The 20,947-nt window shown below is 37.6% G+C and overlaps 1 protein-coding gene across 2 annotated transcripts in view; it reads right to left on the bottom strand.

The window, feature by feature from the left end:
- Window positions 1-20,947, bottom strand: part of CEP57 (centrosomal protein 57) — a 58,801-nt gene that overhangs the window by 19,990 nt on the left and 17,864 nt on the right. For both annotated transcript variants that reach the window (XM_057490865.1, XM_057490866.1), the window contains exon 2: window positions 8,925-9,081. In XM_057490865.1, the coding sequence (XP_057346848.1) occupies window positions 8,925-9,081 (157 nt within the window). The remainder of the gene's footprint in view (window positions 1-8,924; window positions 9,082-20,947) is intronic.

The raw sequence follows: 20,947 nt of genomic DNA, 5'->3' as shown, positions 1-20,947 counted from the left end.
AAAAAAAAGTTAACACAGCAGGCCTGAACTTTGGCTGCCTCTGGAAACTGGCTTTTGCAATGTTCCCTGTGTTTCTAGTTAAGGTTGCTTTGTATGCCTACAGCACTAAATCCTGCTGCTTAAGTCACCCAAGACAGTGCCAACAATGTGCTTTATGGCGAATATCTTTCACTGGCCGCACATGCACAAAGTGCTTGAGTCACCATCGCCACATAAGGACCCTGGTCCCTGAGCCTTAGGTGGGTCTTCCTGGGCAGAAACACTGCATGCACAAATACAATTCATTGCTGGAGGAGGAGTGTATTTCTGTGTGAACTCTATGACAGAGAACTCTGGAAGCCTGTACTTGGATTTCTCCAGATTCCACTGTAATAAATCACACAGCCGAAATTACAAAGGCTTTTGAATCTGTGAGTACTTCCAGTGGTCCTGAGATGAGAGTATGAAAATATACTGATTTCTCAGATTCCACATTGCAACTAAATTTTAAGAAACTACCATTTGTAAAGTTTTGCTGTAGTATCAAAGAATGTTTACAAATTGCTAGAACGGCTATTAAAATATTACTTCTTTTCCAACTACATAGCTGTATATGGCCAGGTTTTTTTTCACATACTTAGAATTTATCACATGGAATGCAAAAGTGGATGAGATAGCCAGACTTATTAAGAGACAAAGAGAGTCTACAAACATCAACAGAATCAAAAATGAGAAAGGAAAAATCAGGACGGACTACACAGAAATACGAAAAATTATAAGAGAATACTACGAAAATCTATATGCTAACAAACTTCAAAACCTAGAAGAAATGTACAACTTCCTAGAAAAATACAACCTCCCAAGACTGACCAAGGAAGAAACAGAAAATCTAAACAGAACAATTACCAGCAACAAAATTGAATCGGTAATCAAAACACTACCCAAGAACAAAACACCTGGACCAGATGGATTCACTGCTGAATTTTATTAGACATATAGTGAAGACATAATACCCATTCTCCTTAAAGTTTTCCAAAAAATCGAAGAGGAGGGAGTACTTCCAAACTCATTCTATGAAGCCGGCATCACTCTAATACCAAAACGAGGCAAAGACCCCACCGAAAAAGAAAATTTCCGACCAATATCCCTGATGAACAGAGATGCAAAAACACTCAACAAAATATTAGCAAACCAAATTCAAAAATACCATCAAGAGGATCATACACCATGACCAAGTGGGATTCATCTCAGGGATGCAAGGATGGTACAACATTCGAAAATCCATCAACATCATCCACCACATCAACAAAAAGAAGGACAAAAACCACATAATCATTTCCACAGATGCTGAAAAAGAATTCAACAAAATTCAACATCCATTCATGATAAAAACTCTCAACAAAAGGGGTATACAGGGCAAGTACCTCAACATAATAAAGGACATATATGACAAACCCACAGCCAACATCATACTTAACAGCGAGAAGCTGAAAGCTTTTCCTTTAAGATCGGGAACAAGACAGGGATGCCCATTCTCCCCACTGTTATTCAATATAGTACTGGAGGTCCTAGCCACGGCAATCAGATAACACAAAGAAATACAAGGCATCCAGATTGGTAAAGAGGAAGTCAAACTGTCACTATTTGCAGATGTCATGATATTGTAAATAAAAAACCCTAAAGACTCCATTCCAAAACTACCAGAATATCTGAATTCAGCAAAGTTGCAGGATACAAAATTAATACACAGAAATCTGTTGCTTTCCTATACACTAATGATGAATAACAGAAAGAGAAATCAGGAGAACAATTCCATTCACAATTGCACCAAAATGAATAAAATACCTAGGAATAAACCTAACCAAGGAAGTGAAAGACCTATACCCTGAAAACTACAAGACACTCTTAAGAGAAATTAAAGAGGACACCAACAAATGAAATGGAAACTCATTCCATGCTCTTGGCGAGGAAGAATTAATATTGTCAAAATGGCCATTCTGCCTAAAGCAATCTACAGGTTCAATGCAACGCCTATCAAAATACCAACAACATTCTTTAATGATCTGGAACAAATAGTTTTAAAATTCATATGGAACCACAAAAGACCTTGAATAGACCAAGCAATCCTGAGAAGGAAGAATAAGCAGGGGGCATCTCGCTTCCCAACTTCAAGCTCTACTACAAAGCCACAGTAATCAAGACAATTTGGTACTGGCACAAAAGCAGACCCACAGACCAGTGGAACAGAATAGAGAGTCCAGATATTAACTCAAACATATATGGTCAATTATTATATGATAAAGGAGCCATGGGCAAACATTGGGGAAATGACAGCTCGTGTTGGCAAAGCTGGACAGCTACATGTAAGAGAATGAAACTGAATCATTGTCTAACCCCATACACAAAAGTAAATTCAAAATGGATCAAAGACCTGAATGTAAGTCATGAAACCATAAAACTCTTGGAGGAAAACATAGGCAAAAATCTCTTGGACATAAACATGACTTCTTCATGAACATATCTTCCCAGGCAAGGGAAAAATGAACAAGTGAGACTGTATCAAGCTAAAAAGCTTCTGTACAGCAAAGGACACCACCAAGAAAACAAAAAGGCATCCTACAGTATGGGAGAATATATTCATAAATGACATATCCGATAAAGGGTTGACATCCAAAATATATAAAGAGCTCATGCACCTCAACAAACAAAAAGCAAATAATCCAATTAAAAAATGGGCAGAAGAGCTGAACAGACAGTTCTCCAAAGAAGAAATTCAGATGGCCAACAGACACATGAAAAGATGCTGCACATCACTAGTCTTCAGAGAAATGCAAATTAAAACCACAATGAGATATCACCTCACATCAGTAAGGATCACTACCATTCAAAAGACAAACAACAACAAATGTTGGTGAGGTTGTGGAGAAAGGGGAACCCTCCTACACTGCTGGTGGGAATGTAAATTAGTTCAACCATTGTGGAAAGCAGTATGGAGGTTCCTCAAAAAACTAAAATCAGAAATACCATTTGACCCAGGAATTCCACTCCTACGAATTTACCCTAAGAATGCAGCAGCCCAGTTTGAAAAAGACAGATGCACCCCTATGTTTATCGCAGCACTATTTACAATAGCCAAGAAATGGAAGCAACCTAAGTGTCCATCAGTAGATGACTGGATAAAGAAGATGTGGTACATATACACAACGGAATATTCTGCCATAAGAAAACAAATCCTACCATTTGCAACAACATGGATGGAGCTAGAGGGTATTATGCTCAGTGAAATAAGCCAGGCAGAGCAAGACAAATACCAAATGATTTCACTCATATGTGGAGTATAAGAACAAAGAAAACACTGAGGGAACAAAAGAACAGCAAAATCACAGAACCCAGGAATGGACTAACAGTTACCAAAGGGAAAGGGACTGGGGAGGATGCGTGGGAAGGGAGCGATAAAGAGGGGGGAAAGAAAGGGGACATTACGATTAGCATGTATAATGTGGGGGGAGGGGTATGGGGAGGGCTGTGCAACACAGAGAAGACAAGAATCACTCTTCTACAGCATCTTACTACGCTGATGGACAGTGACTGTGATGGGGTCTGTGGTGGGGACTTGGTGATGGGGGGAGTCTAGTAAACATAATGTTCCTCATGTAATTATAGATTAATGATACCAAAAAAAAAAAGTGGATATGAGAATCAACCTGTTGTCTATTAAACCAAAGATAAGAGTTTTACCAAAGTATAATATAAAACAGTAACACTCTTTGTACTATATTTTTAAGATTTGCAAAAAAAACTTTTCTTCATCAAAAAAAAAGAAATGTGAACACACAACAGGTTTATTAGGGTTTCCTGTACCAATAAATATGAGAACCAATGCTTTAGAAAGCCAGATGGGCTAACATAAATAGCTTTAACTTGATCCTTTCTCTCACTGGTCTCAATAATACTGAGGTTTCCAACAGGTGTGACACAAATTTGTATTAGATATAACCAAGATGTTTTTCTCTCAGGTCTTAGGGGTGCCAAGAGTGGCCTAGTACAGTAAAAGACCTCAAACTAGTTGGCACCAACCCCACCAGTTTATTGCAGTGTGCTGTACAGATATTATCATCTTATTTTCCACATGTACTATGCGAAAGGCTGACGAGGCTTAGTAAAACTGCCTTATAGCTAGTAATCTGGTTTCAAATGTCCAAGCCATTCTTCACATTACTGTCATCTGAAATGTACTGAACAAATTACATAAGCAATGGGTTAAACTGGAAGTCTCTGGAATGATGCTAGTTACTACTTTTTTAATTAATACATTTTTTGAAGGCAGTAATAATTTCACATTTCTTATTTCTTTTCTAATTAAAGTTTAAAATGACTATATGAGAATTACAAGAAACATGGTAATTATCTCTTTCCACAGCATGAGTCAAACTTTCAAGGTGAACCTGATAGCAAAAGAAATGGTAATCTATCAATAAAAATACATTAAACCATATCTAAACTAAAGAATAATAAAAAGTCTTTTCCTCCTTAAAGTATCAGTGAGAAAAAGCATTTACTATGTTTGGGTAAAAAAGAAAAATTTATCATATGGACTATATACTCAAAATAAGACTTCACTCATTCAATAAATACTTTAAGGATACACTGAACACATCTGGAAAAAAATGGTAAGAGAAAATATTTTTTATATTGCATATGTTCAAACAATCATCCTTCAAATATTTCTTCATCTGTAAATTCTGAATATACTTACCTTATACAATTTTTCTGTGAAGATTAAGTTAAAGGATAAATACTGCTTTATCCAGAATGCTACTGCATTTCATTCTTTTTTTTAAAGTTGTGCTTAACCACTAGTACTTTAGCAATTATATTTACTAACAATTCTCCGGATAAAAGAAGTTTTATATTTGAACCACACATAGGTTAAATGGGTGTTTGTAAATTAGTCTGGGAACTTTTTTCATTCAACTGGGAAACACACTGCAAATATTTTAAAATTAGTTTCAGAATGACACCTTTATAAACAATGAACTGTACATAAAATGCTTGGTAGATAAAAATATCCAACTATTTAACCAATATAAATTGTAGCCCATTATGGAGGCTCAGAAGTCTGGTGTTTTTCAAGAAGTTCAATATTTGATACCCAATTTACCTAAGTAAACTCCTATTTATAAAGTACTGCCATCTTAAATTTAAAGGTGATAAAGAAAATGCTAATTAACTTAATGGTTCATAAAACAACTGATAAAGTGTTACTCACGAGAATATAGCAGAGACTTTGGCAATTCAAAAAAATAATAAATGTTGCACAATAAATGCAAAGGTTACAAAAGCAAAATCTTAGTAAATGAAGCCCATAAGGACCTAAGAATCAGTTAAGTTTTAGTAACAACTTTTTATTAAGAAAATAAGCATTAAAAAGATTATGCATCAGAGTTCTAGCAGGAACAGAAAGTCTAAAAATTAGATTTAATCCTCCCACTACAATAATGCACCTAGTTCTGATTTTTACATCCATGTAAAGAAACTATAAAAAAGTTCAGAGAAATGCAAATTTCTAAAGACAATGAAAGAATAAGAAAAATTAAATGTGGCAGCTTTACTCAAAGAACAGAGAGCCCAGTGTGTTAGTAATAAAGCTAAACACTACTTGTGTGCCATTAGTAGTTTTTAGGAATGTGAGAGAAAAGGGAGGTAAGGAGGAGGAGATGAAGGAGAGAGTAAACAAGAGAAAAAATAATGTGCAAGATGATGGATTTCTTTTATCGTTTCAGAGCATGGTGTTGTGAGCTATTTAAGCAATGCTTTAGGATGATCATTATGATCCATTATACTTTAAGAATGTTTTTGTATTTTTTTAATCAATCCAATGATAACTATTTGCATTATGGGGATGGAAAGGCCTGTATAGAAACCACCCTCCCCTTCCCCAACAACAAAAGAGAAAGTTAGGAGGTATTAACAAAGGACCAGGAGAGTTCAGAAAAGATGTTTGAGGAGAGCAGGGAGAGGTATGTGCTGGGGAAGCTGGAAGAGAGGAAGACTTCTCAGGAGAAATATTTGTAATTTGGCCTTTAAAAAAAGAAACTACAATTCTACAACAAAAATTTCCATCAGAGAGTACAGTATGAGTCTTAACCTTGGCAGAAGGGACACCCAAAGATACCTATGTCTTAATCCTAGAACCTCCGAATACCTATTATATGGCAAGAAGGACTTTGTGAGATATTATTAAAGTAATGGACATTCAAACAGGGAGATCATTCCTGATTATTTGAGTGGGCCCAACCTAAGCAATCACATGAGTTCTTAAAAAGCAGACAGTCTTCTCTGGCTGTGGTCAGAAAGATGCAGCAGCAGGAGGCAGAGAGATGGGAAGCATGAGCCTTGACCCACCACTCCTGCAGGGGACCACAGGGACAGCCGGAGGAGAGCACAGGCAGCCTCCAGGGGCATAGACTGGCCCTGACTGAAAGCAAGGTGAGGGAACCTCAGCTCTGAGACCACAAAGAACTCAACATGGCCAAGAATATGAAGACTCTGGCAGCAGATTCTTCCCTAGGCTCTCCAGCAAGGAATACAGCCCAAGTCAACACCCTGATTTTTTTTTTTTTCTGTTTGATATACTTTAATGCTTGAAAGGCAAAAATGTACAAGTCATCCATTGTTTTCTTTTGTTTTTTTTTTTTAGATAATTATTTTTTATTGAAGGGTAGTTGACACACAGTATTACATTAGTTTCAGGTCAACACCCTGATTTTAGCTGTGAAGACCCTAAATAAGAGAACCCTGCTGAGCCCACCCAGATTTCTGATCTATAGAAACAGTGAGATAATATATTTGTGTTACTTAAAGCTGTTAATGCAAGTTAAGTCAGCAAGAAAACTAAAATAGATGGCAAAATATATTTGAACAAAATTTACTTGTTTCAGGAACAAATATATTTCAAAGTTGCCAGAGCAAAGGGTGTATGGGTAAGGAAGAATGGAAGAGAGCATAGGGTTCACATGAAATTGGAAAGGAAAGTAGAATCTAGATTATGAAAAATCTAAGATTTTCTTTTGCAACCCTTGGAGAGATGCTCAAACTTTTGTTTAAAGTGGGAGAGATGATGGAAAACAGCAAATGACAGGAACACTGCTATTGGGGGCTGAGAGGGAGACGGCAGGGAGATTAGTGATTAGTTAGGAGTGTATTACAATCATCTATGCAAGAGCTAGTAAGAGCCTGAATCAAAACAATGAGAACAAAGAAACAGAACCAACAAGAATTGGGGTATTTCAGAAGCAAGAACACAGGTCTTGGCCTCTGACTGACGCTGGAGATGGCCAAGCAGTCCTGGGCGGCTCAAAGTACTTGAGCCTTGACCGTTCAGTGGATGGTGGTGTGCAAGAGTCAAGGAACGAAAGGCAGGCACTGTATTTTTTTTTTAATTTTTTAATTTTGGTATCATTAATCTACGATTACATGAAGAACATTATGTTTACTAGGCTCCCCCCTTCACCAAGTCCCCCCCACATACCCCTTCACAATCACTGTCCATCAGCATAGTAAGATGCTGTAAAATCACTACTTGTCTGCTCTCTGTTGCACAGCGCTCCCCGTGCCCCCCCCCACACTATACATGCTAATCGTAATGCCCCCTTTCTTTTTCCCCACCCTTGTCCCTCCCTAGTCCCTTTCCCTTTGGTAACTATTAGTCCATTCGTGGGTTCTGTGATTCCGCTGCTGTTTTGTTCCTTCAGTTTTCCTTTGTTCTTATACTCCACATATGAGTGAAATCATTTGGTACTTGTCTTTCTCCGCCTGGCTTATTTCACTGAGCATAATACCCTCTAGCTCCATCCATGTTGTTGCAAATGGTAGGATTTGTTTTTTTCTTATGGCTGAGTAATATTCCATTGTGTATATGTACCACATCTTCTTTATCCATTCATCTACTGACGGACATTTAGGTTGCTTCCATATCTTAGCTATTGTAAATAGTGCAGCGATAAACATAGGGGTGCATCTGTCTTTTTCAAACTGGAGTGCTGCATTCTTAGGGTAAATTCCTAGAAGTGGAATTCCTGGGTCAAATGGTATTTCTATTTTGAGGAACCTCCATACTGCTTTCCACAATGGTTGAACTAATTTACATTCCCAACAGCAGTGTAGGAAGGTTCCCCTTTCTCCACAACCTTGCCAACATTTGTTGTTGTTTGTCTTTTCGATGATGGCGATCCTTACTGGTGTGAGGTGATATCTCATTGTGGTTTTAATTTGCATTTCTCTGATGACAAGCAATGTGGAGCATCTTTTCATGTGTCTGTTGGCCATCTGAATTTCTCCTTTAAAGAACTGTCTATTCGGTCTTCTGCCCATTTTTTAATTTGGCTTATTTGCTTTTTGTTTGTTGAGGTGTGTGAGCTCTTTATATATTTTGGATGTCAACCCTTTATCAGATCTGTCATTTATGAGTATATTCTCCCATACTGTAGGATACTTTTTTGTTCTATTGATGGTGTCCTTTGCTGTACAGAAGCTTTTCAGCTTGATAGAGTCCTACTTGTTCATTTTTGCTTTTGTTTCCCTTGCCTGGGGAGGTATGTTCATGAAGAGGTTGCTCATGTTTATGTCCATGAGATTTTTGCCTATGTTTTTTTCTAAGAGTTTTAAGGTTTCATGACTTACATTCAGGTCTTTGATCCATTTTGAATTTACTTTTGTGTATGGGGTTAGACACCAGTTTCATTCTCTTACATGTAGCTGTCCAGTTTTGCCAGCACCATCTGTTGAGACTGTCATTTCTCCATCAGGCACTGTATTTTAAGAGGCTTAAAAACAAGAGAGAAATATACCCTGCTCCTCTAATTTTAAAATAAATGGTAGACACAGGAGTTTTTAAAAAAGCAGTGAGCAGGCACAAAAACACCTGTTTTGTTAGGCTCTATTACCTCTACTGTTGCTTTCCGGATAGGCGAGTGTAGGCTTATTTGGGGAGCGTCGTAGGTCACTATTAAGGAAAGGCTTATCTGGTGGGTATACTACATAGGGAGATGAGGAATGGTGAACCATACTTCCGTTAGACCTTGATGGTTTGGCTAAGATGTTCTGAAAAATAAAAATACAGAAATTATCTTTCAAAATATTGAACCAGAAAAAACATGTGAATATTTATATGTTCCTGACTAAGAACTGGACTTCCATATGTTCCACTGACAGAGACAACTGAAAAAACAGTCCATTGACCATACACAACAGAATTCAATCACTGCAGTTAATCCTCGAACAAGGAGGGCCTGGTTAGGGGTGCTGTGCAGTCAAAATCTGTGTATGACTCTTTACTCCCCAAAAACTTAACTACTAATAGCATACTGTTGACTAGAAAACTTACTGATAACACTCAGTTAACACATATTTTGCACGTTATCTGTGTTACATACTGTGTCTTACAATAAAGCTAAAGAAAAGAAGGTATTTTCCAAATTGTTGCCAATCTCCAAAAAAATTTCCAGTATGTTTATAGAAAAAATTTGCATGTAAGTGGGCCTGTGCAGTTCAAACCCATTATTGCTCAAGGGGCAATTATATTTTAAAATATAAAACTTTAGTGTTTCATATTTGTCTAAATAGAGCCATATGCCAGACACTATATAAAGGAAATAATGTGCATACAACTTGAATTAAAATGCTGCACTGAAATACTTAAGTATGCTACTCACAATGAATTTTTATATTTCATTTAAAAAAATGTACTGTAAAATATACATTCAGGAAAGTATCTTTTTATAGTATCAGCAACTGCTATGAAATGACTGAATTGATCTATCCCCAATCAGGTAAATACTTCCTGAATATTTATCAAATGTCCAAATCTCTGTGGTATACAGAAAGAAAATATGGCCTAATCCATGCCTCAAAAAACTGACATTGTTAGGAATAAATTTAAAATAATCAGAAGAAATTAAAGCTGATTCATCAAACACCTAAATATAAAAAGTATTTCCATCCACACACCATTCTGTCATAAATGGGATTCTGTCCAAATGATAACTTCAGTGCAAGGAGTGCTAACTGGAGTTTTATTTGTTGTAGGTGACATCCTGTTAGTTAACAGACCGAGACTGGGAGAAATAATGGAGATACTGAAAGCTAAGGTAGATATATGACTGCCAGCTGTTCAAAATTCCCAGACATCCATTTTTCTTATTCAATCAGCCACAGCAAAACTCAGTTCTCCATCATTATCTATTTGGAGAACTGTGCTTATAAAGCAGCAGAACAAGGTGTCTAGAAAAACAAAACACATTTTATTTAAATCTTATTAAAAACCAAGAACTGTTCCTGCAAAGCCATGCAGATTTCCAGTTACTGATTTAAGAAAGTAAATACAAAACACTACAACAAAAACTAAAGGAGATTTAACACTGCCAAAGCTCTTTCAAAGCACCATGACTTATCAGATAAGTTAATTTTAAACATGATTCTTCACAAAGAACAAACAGTAAAGTCTTCATACAAGCTACTAAAACCCTACCATTTAAAAATTACCAAAGTAACAATGGTTAGGAAGCGTTCATTATAAATATACTTTGAATATAAAGCCCCTAAACATTCACTTACAAGTTTCAAACCATTCTACTACAATTACTAAACACTACACAGATATTAACAGAAGCACTGTGCATAATTTACCAAAAAGACCCCATACCAAAACAAAATGAAAACCAACCATATTCACTACATTCACTGCCTGCTAGCTTTGTAAAAACAGTTCATATTTGTCCTTCCCTGAAAAAACATTTCTCAAAGAAGAAGATACACAAAGGCCCAACAGTGAAAAGTGCTCAACACCACTAGTTATTATGGAAATGCAAATTAAACTCACAAGATACCACCTCACTCCTCTTAGAATGGAGAAAAGGGAATGCTTGCTTGTTCACAGTTGGTGGGGTTGCCCATTGGTGCAGCCACCATGGAAAACAGTATGGAGGAACTTCAAAACACTAAAAATAAAACTACCATATGATCCAGCAATTCCACTTCTGAGAACATCTGAAGGAAATGAAAACACTAACTTGAAAAGATACATGCACCCCACATTGATAGTAGCATTATTTACAATACCCAAGACAAGTAAACAACCTAAAAGTGTCCCCTGATGAATGGATAAAAAAGTGAAGGTATGTATATATACATATGCAATGTAGCCATAAAGAATATCTTACCATTTGTGACAACATGGATGGATCTTGAGGACACAATGCTAAGTAAGTCACAAAGACAATTTAGGATCTCAGAAATGGAATTTTTAAGAAATCTGAATTCATGGAGTAAGACAGAAGAGGTAAGACTTGTGGTTCCCAGAGGCAGCAGGTAGGAGAGAGGGGGAACTGGAGGAAAGTGGTCAAAAGATACAGACTTCCAGTTATAAGATAAGTACCAGGGTTGTAATGTACAGCGTGATGCCTATGGCTAACACTGCTGTATGATATATAGGAAAATTGTTAAGAGAGTAAATCCTAAGAGGTTTCATCACAAGGAGAAAAAGGGAATTTACTTTTATTTTGAGAAGATGGATGGTAACTAAACCTACTGTGGTAATCATTTCACATCAGAGGTAAATCAACCATCATGCTGTATGTGATGTATGTCAATTATTTTTCCATAAAACTGGAAAAAAAAGATTTGTCCTTCAATAATATTTGTCAAATATGTATCATCACAATGCTGCAAATTATGGAATGTCTTTTTATGTAAAAATACAAGTCATGGTGATTTTCTTTTTTTGGGGGGAAAGCAATTTTGAATGTATTCCATTTTCTAAGTCAGCCATTTTCGTTTGAATGTCACGGTTCATGCAATGAAAAGCACTGTCACTACGAATATGCTGGGTCATGTCCCCCTTTGCTGCCCAAAGTCTGAAACGAAGAATAGGAATATACAGATCAACCAACAGCAAAAGAAGACAGGAAATAATTTTATGTCTTTGCAAAAATTACTTACAAGAACTACTCTGACATGAGATTAAATCAAGAAATGCGATACTAGTAACTCAATTTATACACACAATTGTGTCTATTAAAAATAGTAAAGGATAAATTGTGGTATATACATACATTATTATTCAGCCTTAAAAAGGAAGGAAATCCTATCATATGCCACAATATGGATGAATCTTGAGTGCTATGCTTAGTGAAAGAAGCCAGACACAAAAAGACAAACACTTTATGATTCCACTTACATGAGGTATACACAGTCAAATTAATAGAAACAGAAAGTAGAATGGTGGTTACCAGGGGGGTGAAGGTAGGTCATTGCAAAGGGGAGTTGCGTAATGGATAGTTTCCATTCTGCAAGATAAAAAAGTTCAGAGATCTGTTTCCCAACAATGTAAATATACTTAACAGTACTGAACTATTATACACTTAAAAATGATTAAAATGGTAAAGTGTTAGGTATATACCTAAGAATAATAAAATAGTTAAGAAGTCTTAATAGCCAGGTCTTCCAAGTAAGAAAACTGGGGAAGTTACACAACTCAGGGATTAGAAAGGTAGTATTTTTAAGAGTTGGGAAGAACCACAGAAACAATCTAGTATACTCTCCTTGTTTTTATAAAAGAGGAAAAGGAGGTTTGAAAAAGTTGCCTCACCTACCTGCTCTTCCACCCTTCCACCCCAACCTTACTGTCTACAGATTAACTCAACAATTAACCAGTTCTCAAAAGAGAACCCACCAACCTGCCTACAATCCGTTCTCATACACTCTGCCTTCCCCCTCCTGAAACAAGGAACAAGCTTGTGTATTAGACCTGTCTCCATTTACCCCATTGAAAAGTCTTGGTTCCTATACAACCCCTGTCCTTCCTGATGCCATCTTTTTCCTCCTCAAAACTAGATCATCCGCACGCTATTAAGGACAAAAGAAAACAAAAACGAACAAAACAACTTTCTGGAGCTTTAGGGCTCCCCCCTCATTTCTCAGCTTTTATAACAAAATCCCTTAAAACAATTGTTTGCACCTGCTGTCACCTCTTAATCACCTTTCCCTCTTACCCTTCCAACTGGACTGAAGTCCTCACTGATTTCAGATAACAGGTCTTTTAAGCTCACAAATGACTTTAACACTGAATTCAGTGACTTTCCAGAAGCATGTGATACAAAAGATCATTCCAACACTTTGTTTAGTGGACGGACACCACATCTGGTTTTCCTAACACACAGGCCTTTCCCTCAGAATCTCTACAGCCCTCTCTTCTTCCTCTTTCTAAATGCTGAAATTCCTCAAAGTTTAGTCCTTTCCAACTCTTCTCATTTTCAACTACATTAGCACTCGGCTTTGAAACAAGTATCTCATGATAACTTTCAACTTTAAATATGGAATCCAGGGTTCTCCCTCTTAATTCCTATATTCAAATCAACCTTCCTACTCATGTCTTCACTTGCATGTTATTATGGACATCTCAAACTTAACGTGTCTATAATCAAATTACTGAATCTACTATGAAAACCTCCCTGTTCCTCTTCCAGCATACAATAACAATGGCCATCATTTTTTGAGCTGCTCCGGCCAGAATCCTTGGATGGAGTAATTTCTCATACATCCCACGTACACTCCTTCAGTAAATCTTGTTGGGTCTCTGTCTTCAGAATATATCCAGAAACTTTCCAACTTCTCATCATTTCTACTACTAACACCCTGGTAGATACCATTATGATCTTTTGTCTAGATTACCTTAATAGCATCCTAACCATCCTTGTGTACATCCTCTTATAGTCTGTTCTCCCAAAAGTCATTACAATTTTTATTTAAAGTAAGTTAATTCAAGTAATACCCCTCAACAAAACCTTCCAACAGCTTTCCATCACAAAATAAAATCCACAATTCTCATCATGGCTTATAAAGCCCCACATAATCTGATCCCAGGCTAACCCTGACCCCATTCCCTATCACTCACTCTCCACACTACTCCCCAACCCCTATTTCCCAGCTATACTGGCCAACTTTTGGATTTCTAAAATGCACATTACACTCCATTTTTATCTGCTAAGTTTTCTCATCCTGGTATGCTCCCTTACTCACACCATTCAGTTATCTGCTCAAAAGTCTGTCAGTGAGGCCTTCCCTGACCACCCTACCTAAAGGAGCACCCTTATGTCAGTCTACCGCTTCAGTCTTTTTTTAAATAACATTTATTTCTACCTATATTTTATCCGTATGCCCTGTGGAATAATACAAAAATGTATTTAGTTTTGGTCCCTGGTTCTTGACACACAGATTCAAAGACTCTGGGAATTTCTTAGGTAATAGGAGTATTTTTTTTATGCTAATAAATCGGGCCCCTAAATAGCTAAATAAAGAGGTGGGCTGGTGGCCGCAAAAACCAACAGGGTGATTAGAGGTTTAGAAATTTTAGCCCCACCCCTGACCTCAGGAAAACGGAGAGGGGCTAGAGATTGAGTTCAATCACCAATGGTGACTGACTTAAATCAATCACGTCTCCATAACGAAACTTCCGTAAAAACTCTGAGGTTCTAGGAGCATCCACATTGGTCATGGAAGTCCCTTTACATCTTGGCTCTACTTGTCCCTTCCGCTTAGCTGTTTCTGAGTTGTATCCTTTATTTAAAAAAGCAAGCAGTAACTGTTAGTACAGTTGACCTTTTAACAACGCAGGAGGATTAGGTGTGCTGGTCCTCCTCACCCCCACCATGCGATTGGGAATCTATGTATTAACTTTTGACTCTCCAAAAACTTTACTAATAGCCTACTGTTGATTGGAAGCTTTACCAGGAATATGAGCAGTCAATTAGTACATATTTTGTATATGTATCATATACTGTATTCTTCCCGTAAAGATACAGAAAAAGGTTTTCAAATTGCCACACATCTCCCAAAAGCTATCCAATATATTCATTGAAAGAAATCTGTGTAATAAATATAAGTGGACTTGCACAGTTCAGACTCACACTGTTTCACAGGTCAACTGTATAGCGCTTTCCTGAGTAAATTTTTCTAGCATATTATTGAATGTGATGGGAGAGGGGCATGGGAACTCTGTCATCTGTAGTTGGCTGGACAGAGATGCCAGGTACCTTGGGGACATCTGGGACTTACAGATGGTGACTGAAGTGGGGGCGGTCTTGTGGGACTTAACCACACTATCTCCAGGTAGTGTGAGAAGTGAATTAAACTGTAGGACACCCAGTTGGTGGTAGAAGAATTGATGCTGGGAAAATATCATCCCCCCTAGAGTTTAAGTTCCAATAAAGACACTCGACAAATATGCTTAACAAATCTACTGAATGAATTAATTATACAATTCCTCTGCAATACAGAAAAACTGCTCATTGAATTCCCCTATTCATAAAGTTACCATAACCCTTTGAAAGACAGTGAAAAGCTTTTCGTTTCCTTTATATCAAATAACAACAAACTGCACAAATGTCATAAGGCTGTGTAGAAAGTTATCATAGCAGACATGAGACTGCTATCCTTAAAAATGTCTGCTTGCAAGGTTGCTTCTTGGATGGTGTCTGGGAACTTGAATGTTGGAAAGATTCTGACTGTCACCATAAGTGTACAGGGATCCCTAAGAGCAGCCCCAGGTTCAATGATTTGCTAAGAAGAACTGACAGGACTCAGAGTACGGCTATAAAATAGCAAAAGGATACAAAGCAAAATCAGCAATAGGAAAAGACACATGGTATAAGACATCAGGTGAAAGCTTTCGAAATTCCTCTCCAGGTGGATCCAATACAGGATATGCTTAATTCCCCTAACAACTGATGTTAACAACTAACATGAAGTGCTGTCTAACAAGTAACCTCCCTACACCCAATGGCCAAGGTTTTAAGTGGGGGCTCACGTTCCTGACTCCCAAAGAGAAAGCAAGTTTTCAAAAGAGACCACACTGTTTATGCAAACACTTTAGGCACAGTGAGCCACTCTTATACTTTACACTTAAGTTTTATATTAGTGTGGGAAATTGTTATCAATCAAGTTCACAGGTGCCAACCTGCAAAAATGGGTCTTTCTAAAGACAGAGGTCACCTGGGACTTAACATTTCAAGTGACTTCTTGCTTCAGTCAGAATGTTCATGATCTCTCCCCCCATATATCCTAAAAACAGTAAGTTATAAGCCTCAAACTCACACTGTACTTTACAATGTATATTTCCATTAACTGGGTTGATTCTCACAAGAATCATGACAAGAACGTATCTTCACTTTATAGTTCAGGAAAATATTCTTGGATTTATTTTCAGAACAGTGAACATAGTATTTTCAATTTGATAGCAAATTATTTTTCTAAGCATATTTACATTGTCCTTTATCACAAAAACCCTGTGAAGTAGTATAGCAAATATTACTCTCCCCACTTTGTAGGTGAAAAAACAGAGGCTAAGAAAAGTTAAGCATTTGGTCAAGGTCCCACAGCTACTAAAAATCGTCCAATTTCTAATCTAGTACTTTTTCTATGACCCCAAGCATTCAATACATATTGTTTCAACTAATATATGATTCTAGAAGAAACTTTCAGGATTAAAGGCAAATGTTTAACCTGATCATTTTCTTTTCTGGCAGCTTTGGTTATTGGGCACATATCCTTAGGAACACTTAATCAAATATTTACTGAAAATCTCTTGTGTATGACACTGTGTTAGTGTGAAGGATAAATATAAATTTGTATCATTTTCCTCCTCAAATGAAATGTGCCACACTGAGGGAAAAAAACAGATACACAGAAACTTAACATACAATTTAGCAAACCATACCCAGCTATATAAAAAAAGATACAGTATGGATCCTATGTTAAAGATGGCGGCGTGAGAGGAGAGACAGAGGCTTCCTCCTAAAACTGGATACAATTAGAAAATTTAGTTGGCGCAACTAATCCTGAGAGAGCAACAGGAAAGAGGATGGCATCAGACTGCATACACCTGGAGAAAAGAGCAGACCTCAGCGAATAGGGTAACGTACCAGAGCAGTGGCTCCATGGGCCCCCAGCCCCTCCCCCACCCCAGCTCACCGGCAGGAGGAAGAGAAACAGAGCAGGGAGGGAGTGGAAGGCTTGGGACTGCTGAATACCTAGCTCCGGAGATGTGCTCTGGGGGCACAAACCTACATTTCATGGTGCTTTCATGAGACTCGCATGACTACTGGGTTGGAAAGTTAATACAGGAAGAGTTCCTGGGGAGACTGGGATTCCGGTTGCTTGTGGAAAGCAGGGATCCATATCCGGCTGCTCTGGGACAAAAACTTATACCTGTGTGACTGGCCCACTGGCTCAGGCAGTGGAGAAAGGCACAGAACACAGGAGGCGGGGAACAGCTCTTTCCTACCCCCAGGCACCAGTACCGCTCCCCTGTGACCCCCGATATTGCTTCAGGGGCTCAGCAGCTCCAGAATAGAGCTTCTGGACACTAGAGGGCGCCATATACAAACATGAAACGCCAAAGGAACCTTGTCCAGAGTAAAATTATTAATACAACTCCCGAGAAAGATTTAAATGATATGGACCTCATGACTCTTCCTGAAAGGGAGTTCAAAATAAAAATCATCAACATCCTAATGGAGGTACGGAAAGACATCCAAGAACTCAGGAATGAATTCAGGTCAGAGATCCAATCATTAAAGAACACGATGGAGGGTATTAAAAGCAGGTTGGATATGGTGGAGGAGACAATAAATGAAATAGAAACTAGAGAAGAGGAATACAAAGAAGTTGAGGCACAGAGAGAAAAAAGAATCTCTAAAAATGAAAGAATATTGAGAGAACTGTGTGACCAATCCAAGCAGAACAATATTCGCATTATAGGGATACCAGAAGAAGAAGAAGAGAGAGAAAGGGATAGAAAGTGTCTTTGAGGAGGTAGTTGCTGAAAACTTCCCCAGTCTGGGGAAGGACATGGTCTGTCAGGCCATGGAGATCCACAGATCCCCCAACACAAGGGACCCAAGGAAGACAACAGCAAGACACATAGTAATTAAAATGGGAAAGATCAAGGATAAGGACAGACTGTTAAAAGCAGCCAGAGGCAGAAATAAGATCACATACAAAGGAAAGCCCATCAGACTAACATCAGACTTCTCAGCAGAAACCTTACAGGCCAGAAGGGAGTGGCATGATGTATTAAATGCCATGAAGCAGATGGGCCTGGAACCAAGATTACTTTATCCAGCAAGATTATCATTTAAATTTGAAGGAGGGATAAAACAATTTCCAGATAAGCAAAAGCTGAGAGAGTTTACCTCCCACAAACGATCTCTGCAGCCTATTTTGGAGGGACTGCTATAGATGGAAGTGTTCCTAGGGTTGGATAGCTGTCACCAGAGGTAGTAAAATCACGGTAGGGAAGGTGGAGCAGCTGATTGCGAGGCACATGCAAAATTAAATTGACTATCCCCAAAGTGAATAAAGGGATAGACAAAAAGTACAGAATTTGATACCTAATATATAAAGAATGAAGGAGGAAGAAAAAGGAGGAGAAACAGAAAAGAACCTTTAGATTGTGTTTGTAACAGCATACTAAGTGAGTTCACTTAGACTCTTAGATAGTAAGGAAAGTAACCTGGAACCTTAGGCAACCACGAATCTAAAGCCTGAAATGGCAATAAGTACATACCTATTGATAATCACCCTAAATGTAAATGAACTGAATGCACCAATCAAAGGACATAGAGTCACTGAATGGATAAAAAAACAAGACCCATATATGCTTACAAGAGACTCATCTCAAACCCAAAGACATGCACAGAATAAAAGTCAAGGGATGGAAAAAGATATTTCATGCAAACAATAGGGAGAAAAAAGCAGGTGTTGCGGTACTAGTATCAGACAAAATAGACTTCAAAACAAAGAAAGTAACAAGAGATAAAGACGGACATTGCATAATGATAAAGGGCTCAGTCCAACAAGAGGATATAACCATTATAAATATATATGCACCCAACACAGGAGCACCAGCATATGTGAAACAAATACTAACAGAACTAAAGGAGGAAATAGAATGCAATGCATTCATTTTAGGATAATTCAACACACCATTCACTCCAAAGGACAGATCCACCAGACAGAAAATAAGTAAGGACACAGAGGTACTGAACAACACACTAGAACAGATGGACCTAATAGACATCTATAGAACTCTACACCCAAAAGCAACAGGATACACATTCTTCTCAAGTGCACATGGAACATTCTCCAGAATAGACCACATACTAGGCCACAAGAAGAGCCTCAGTAAATTCCAAAAGATTGAAATCCTACCAACCAACTTTTCAGACCACAAAGGTATAAAACTAGAAATAAATTGTACAAAGAAAGCAAAAAGGCTCACAAACACATGGAGGCTTAACAACACGCTTTTAAATAGTCAATGGATCAACAACCAAATTAAAATGGAGATCCAGCAATATATGGAAATAAATGACGACAACAACACAAAGCCCCAAATTCTGTGGGACGCAGCGAAAGCAGTCTTAAGAGGAAAGTATATAGCAATCCAGGCATATTTAAGGAAGGAAGAAACAAACCCAAATGAATAGTCTAACGTCACAATTATCAAAATTGGAAAAAGAAGAACAAATGAGGCCTAAGGTCAGCAGAAGGAGGGACATAATAAAGATCAGAGAAGAAATAAACAAAATTGAGAAGAATAAAACAATAGAAAAAATCAATGAAACCAAGAGCTGGTTCTTTGAGAATATAAACAAAATAGATAAGCCTCTAGCCAGACAATTATTAAGAGAAAAAGAGAATCAAAACACATCAACAGAATCACAAATGAGAACGGAAAAATCACGACAGACTCCACAGAAATACAAAGAATTATTAAAGACTACTATGAAAACCTATATGCCAACATGCTGGAAAACCTAGAAGAAATGGACAAATTCCTAGAAAAATACAACCTTCCAAGACTGACCAAGGAAGAAACACAAAAGTTATACAAATCCATTACGAGCAAAGAAATTGAAACGGTAATCAAAAAACTACCCAAGAACAAAACACCCGGGCCGGACGGATTTACCTCGGAATTTAATCAAACACACAGAGAAGACATAATACCCATTCTCCTTAAAGTTTTCCAAAAAAATAGAAGAGGAGGGAATACTCCCAAACTCATTCTATGAAGCCAACATCACCCTAATACCAAAACCAGGCAAAGACCCCACCAAAAAAGAAAATTACAGACCAATATCCCTGATGTATGTAGATGCAAAAACACTTAATAAAATATTAGCAAACCGAATTCAAAAGTATATCAAAAGGATCATACACCATGACCAAGTGGGATTCATCCCAGGGATGCAAGGATGGTACAACATTCGAAAATCCATCAACATCATCCACCACATCAACAAAAAGAAAGACAAAAACCACATGATCATCTCCATAGATGCTGAAAAAGCATTTGACAAAATTCAACATCCATTCATGATAAAAATTCTTAGCAAAATGGGAATAGAGGGCAAGTACCTCAATATAATAAAGGCCATATATCATAAACCCACAGCCAACATTATACTGAACAGCAAGAAGCTGAAAGCTTTTCCTCTGAGATCGGGAACTAGACAGGGATGTCCACTCTCCCACTGCTATTTAACATAGTACTGGAGGTCCTAGCCACGGCAATCAGACAAAACAAAGAAATACAAGGAATCCAGATTAGTAAAGAAGAAGTTAAACTGTCACTATTTGCAGATGACATGATACTGTACATAAAAAACCCTAAAGACTCCACCCCAAAACTACTAGAACTGATATCAGAATACAGCAAGGTTGCAGGATACAAAATTAACACACAGAAATCTGTAGCTTTCCTATACACTAACAATGAACCAATAGAAAGAGAAATCAGGAAAACAATTCCATTCACAATTGCATCAAAAAGAATAAAATACCTAGGAATAAATCTAACCAAAGAAGTGAATGACCTATACTCTGAAAACTACAAGTCACTCTTAAG

This window comes from Manis pentadactyla, chromosome 13 (assembly GCF_030020395.1).
Source record: "Manis pentadactyla isolate mManPen7 chromosome 13, mManPen7.hap1, whole genome shotgun sequence".
NCBI lineage: Eukaryota > Metazoa > Chordata > Mammalia > Pholidota > Manidae > Manis > Manis pentadactyla.
The sequence above is the reverse complement of the archived record's forward strand: the minus strand, read 5'-3'. Positions and strand labels throughout refer to the sequence as shown.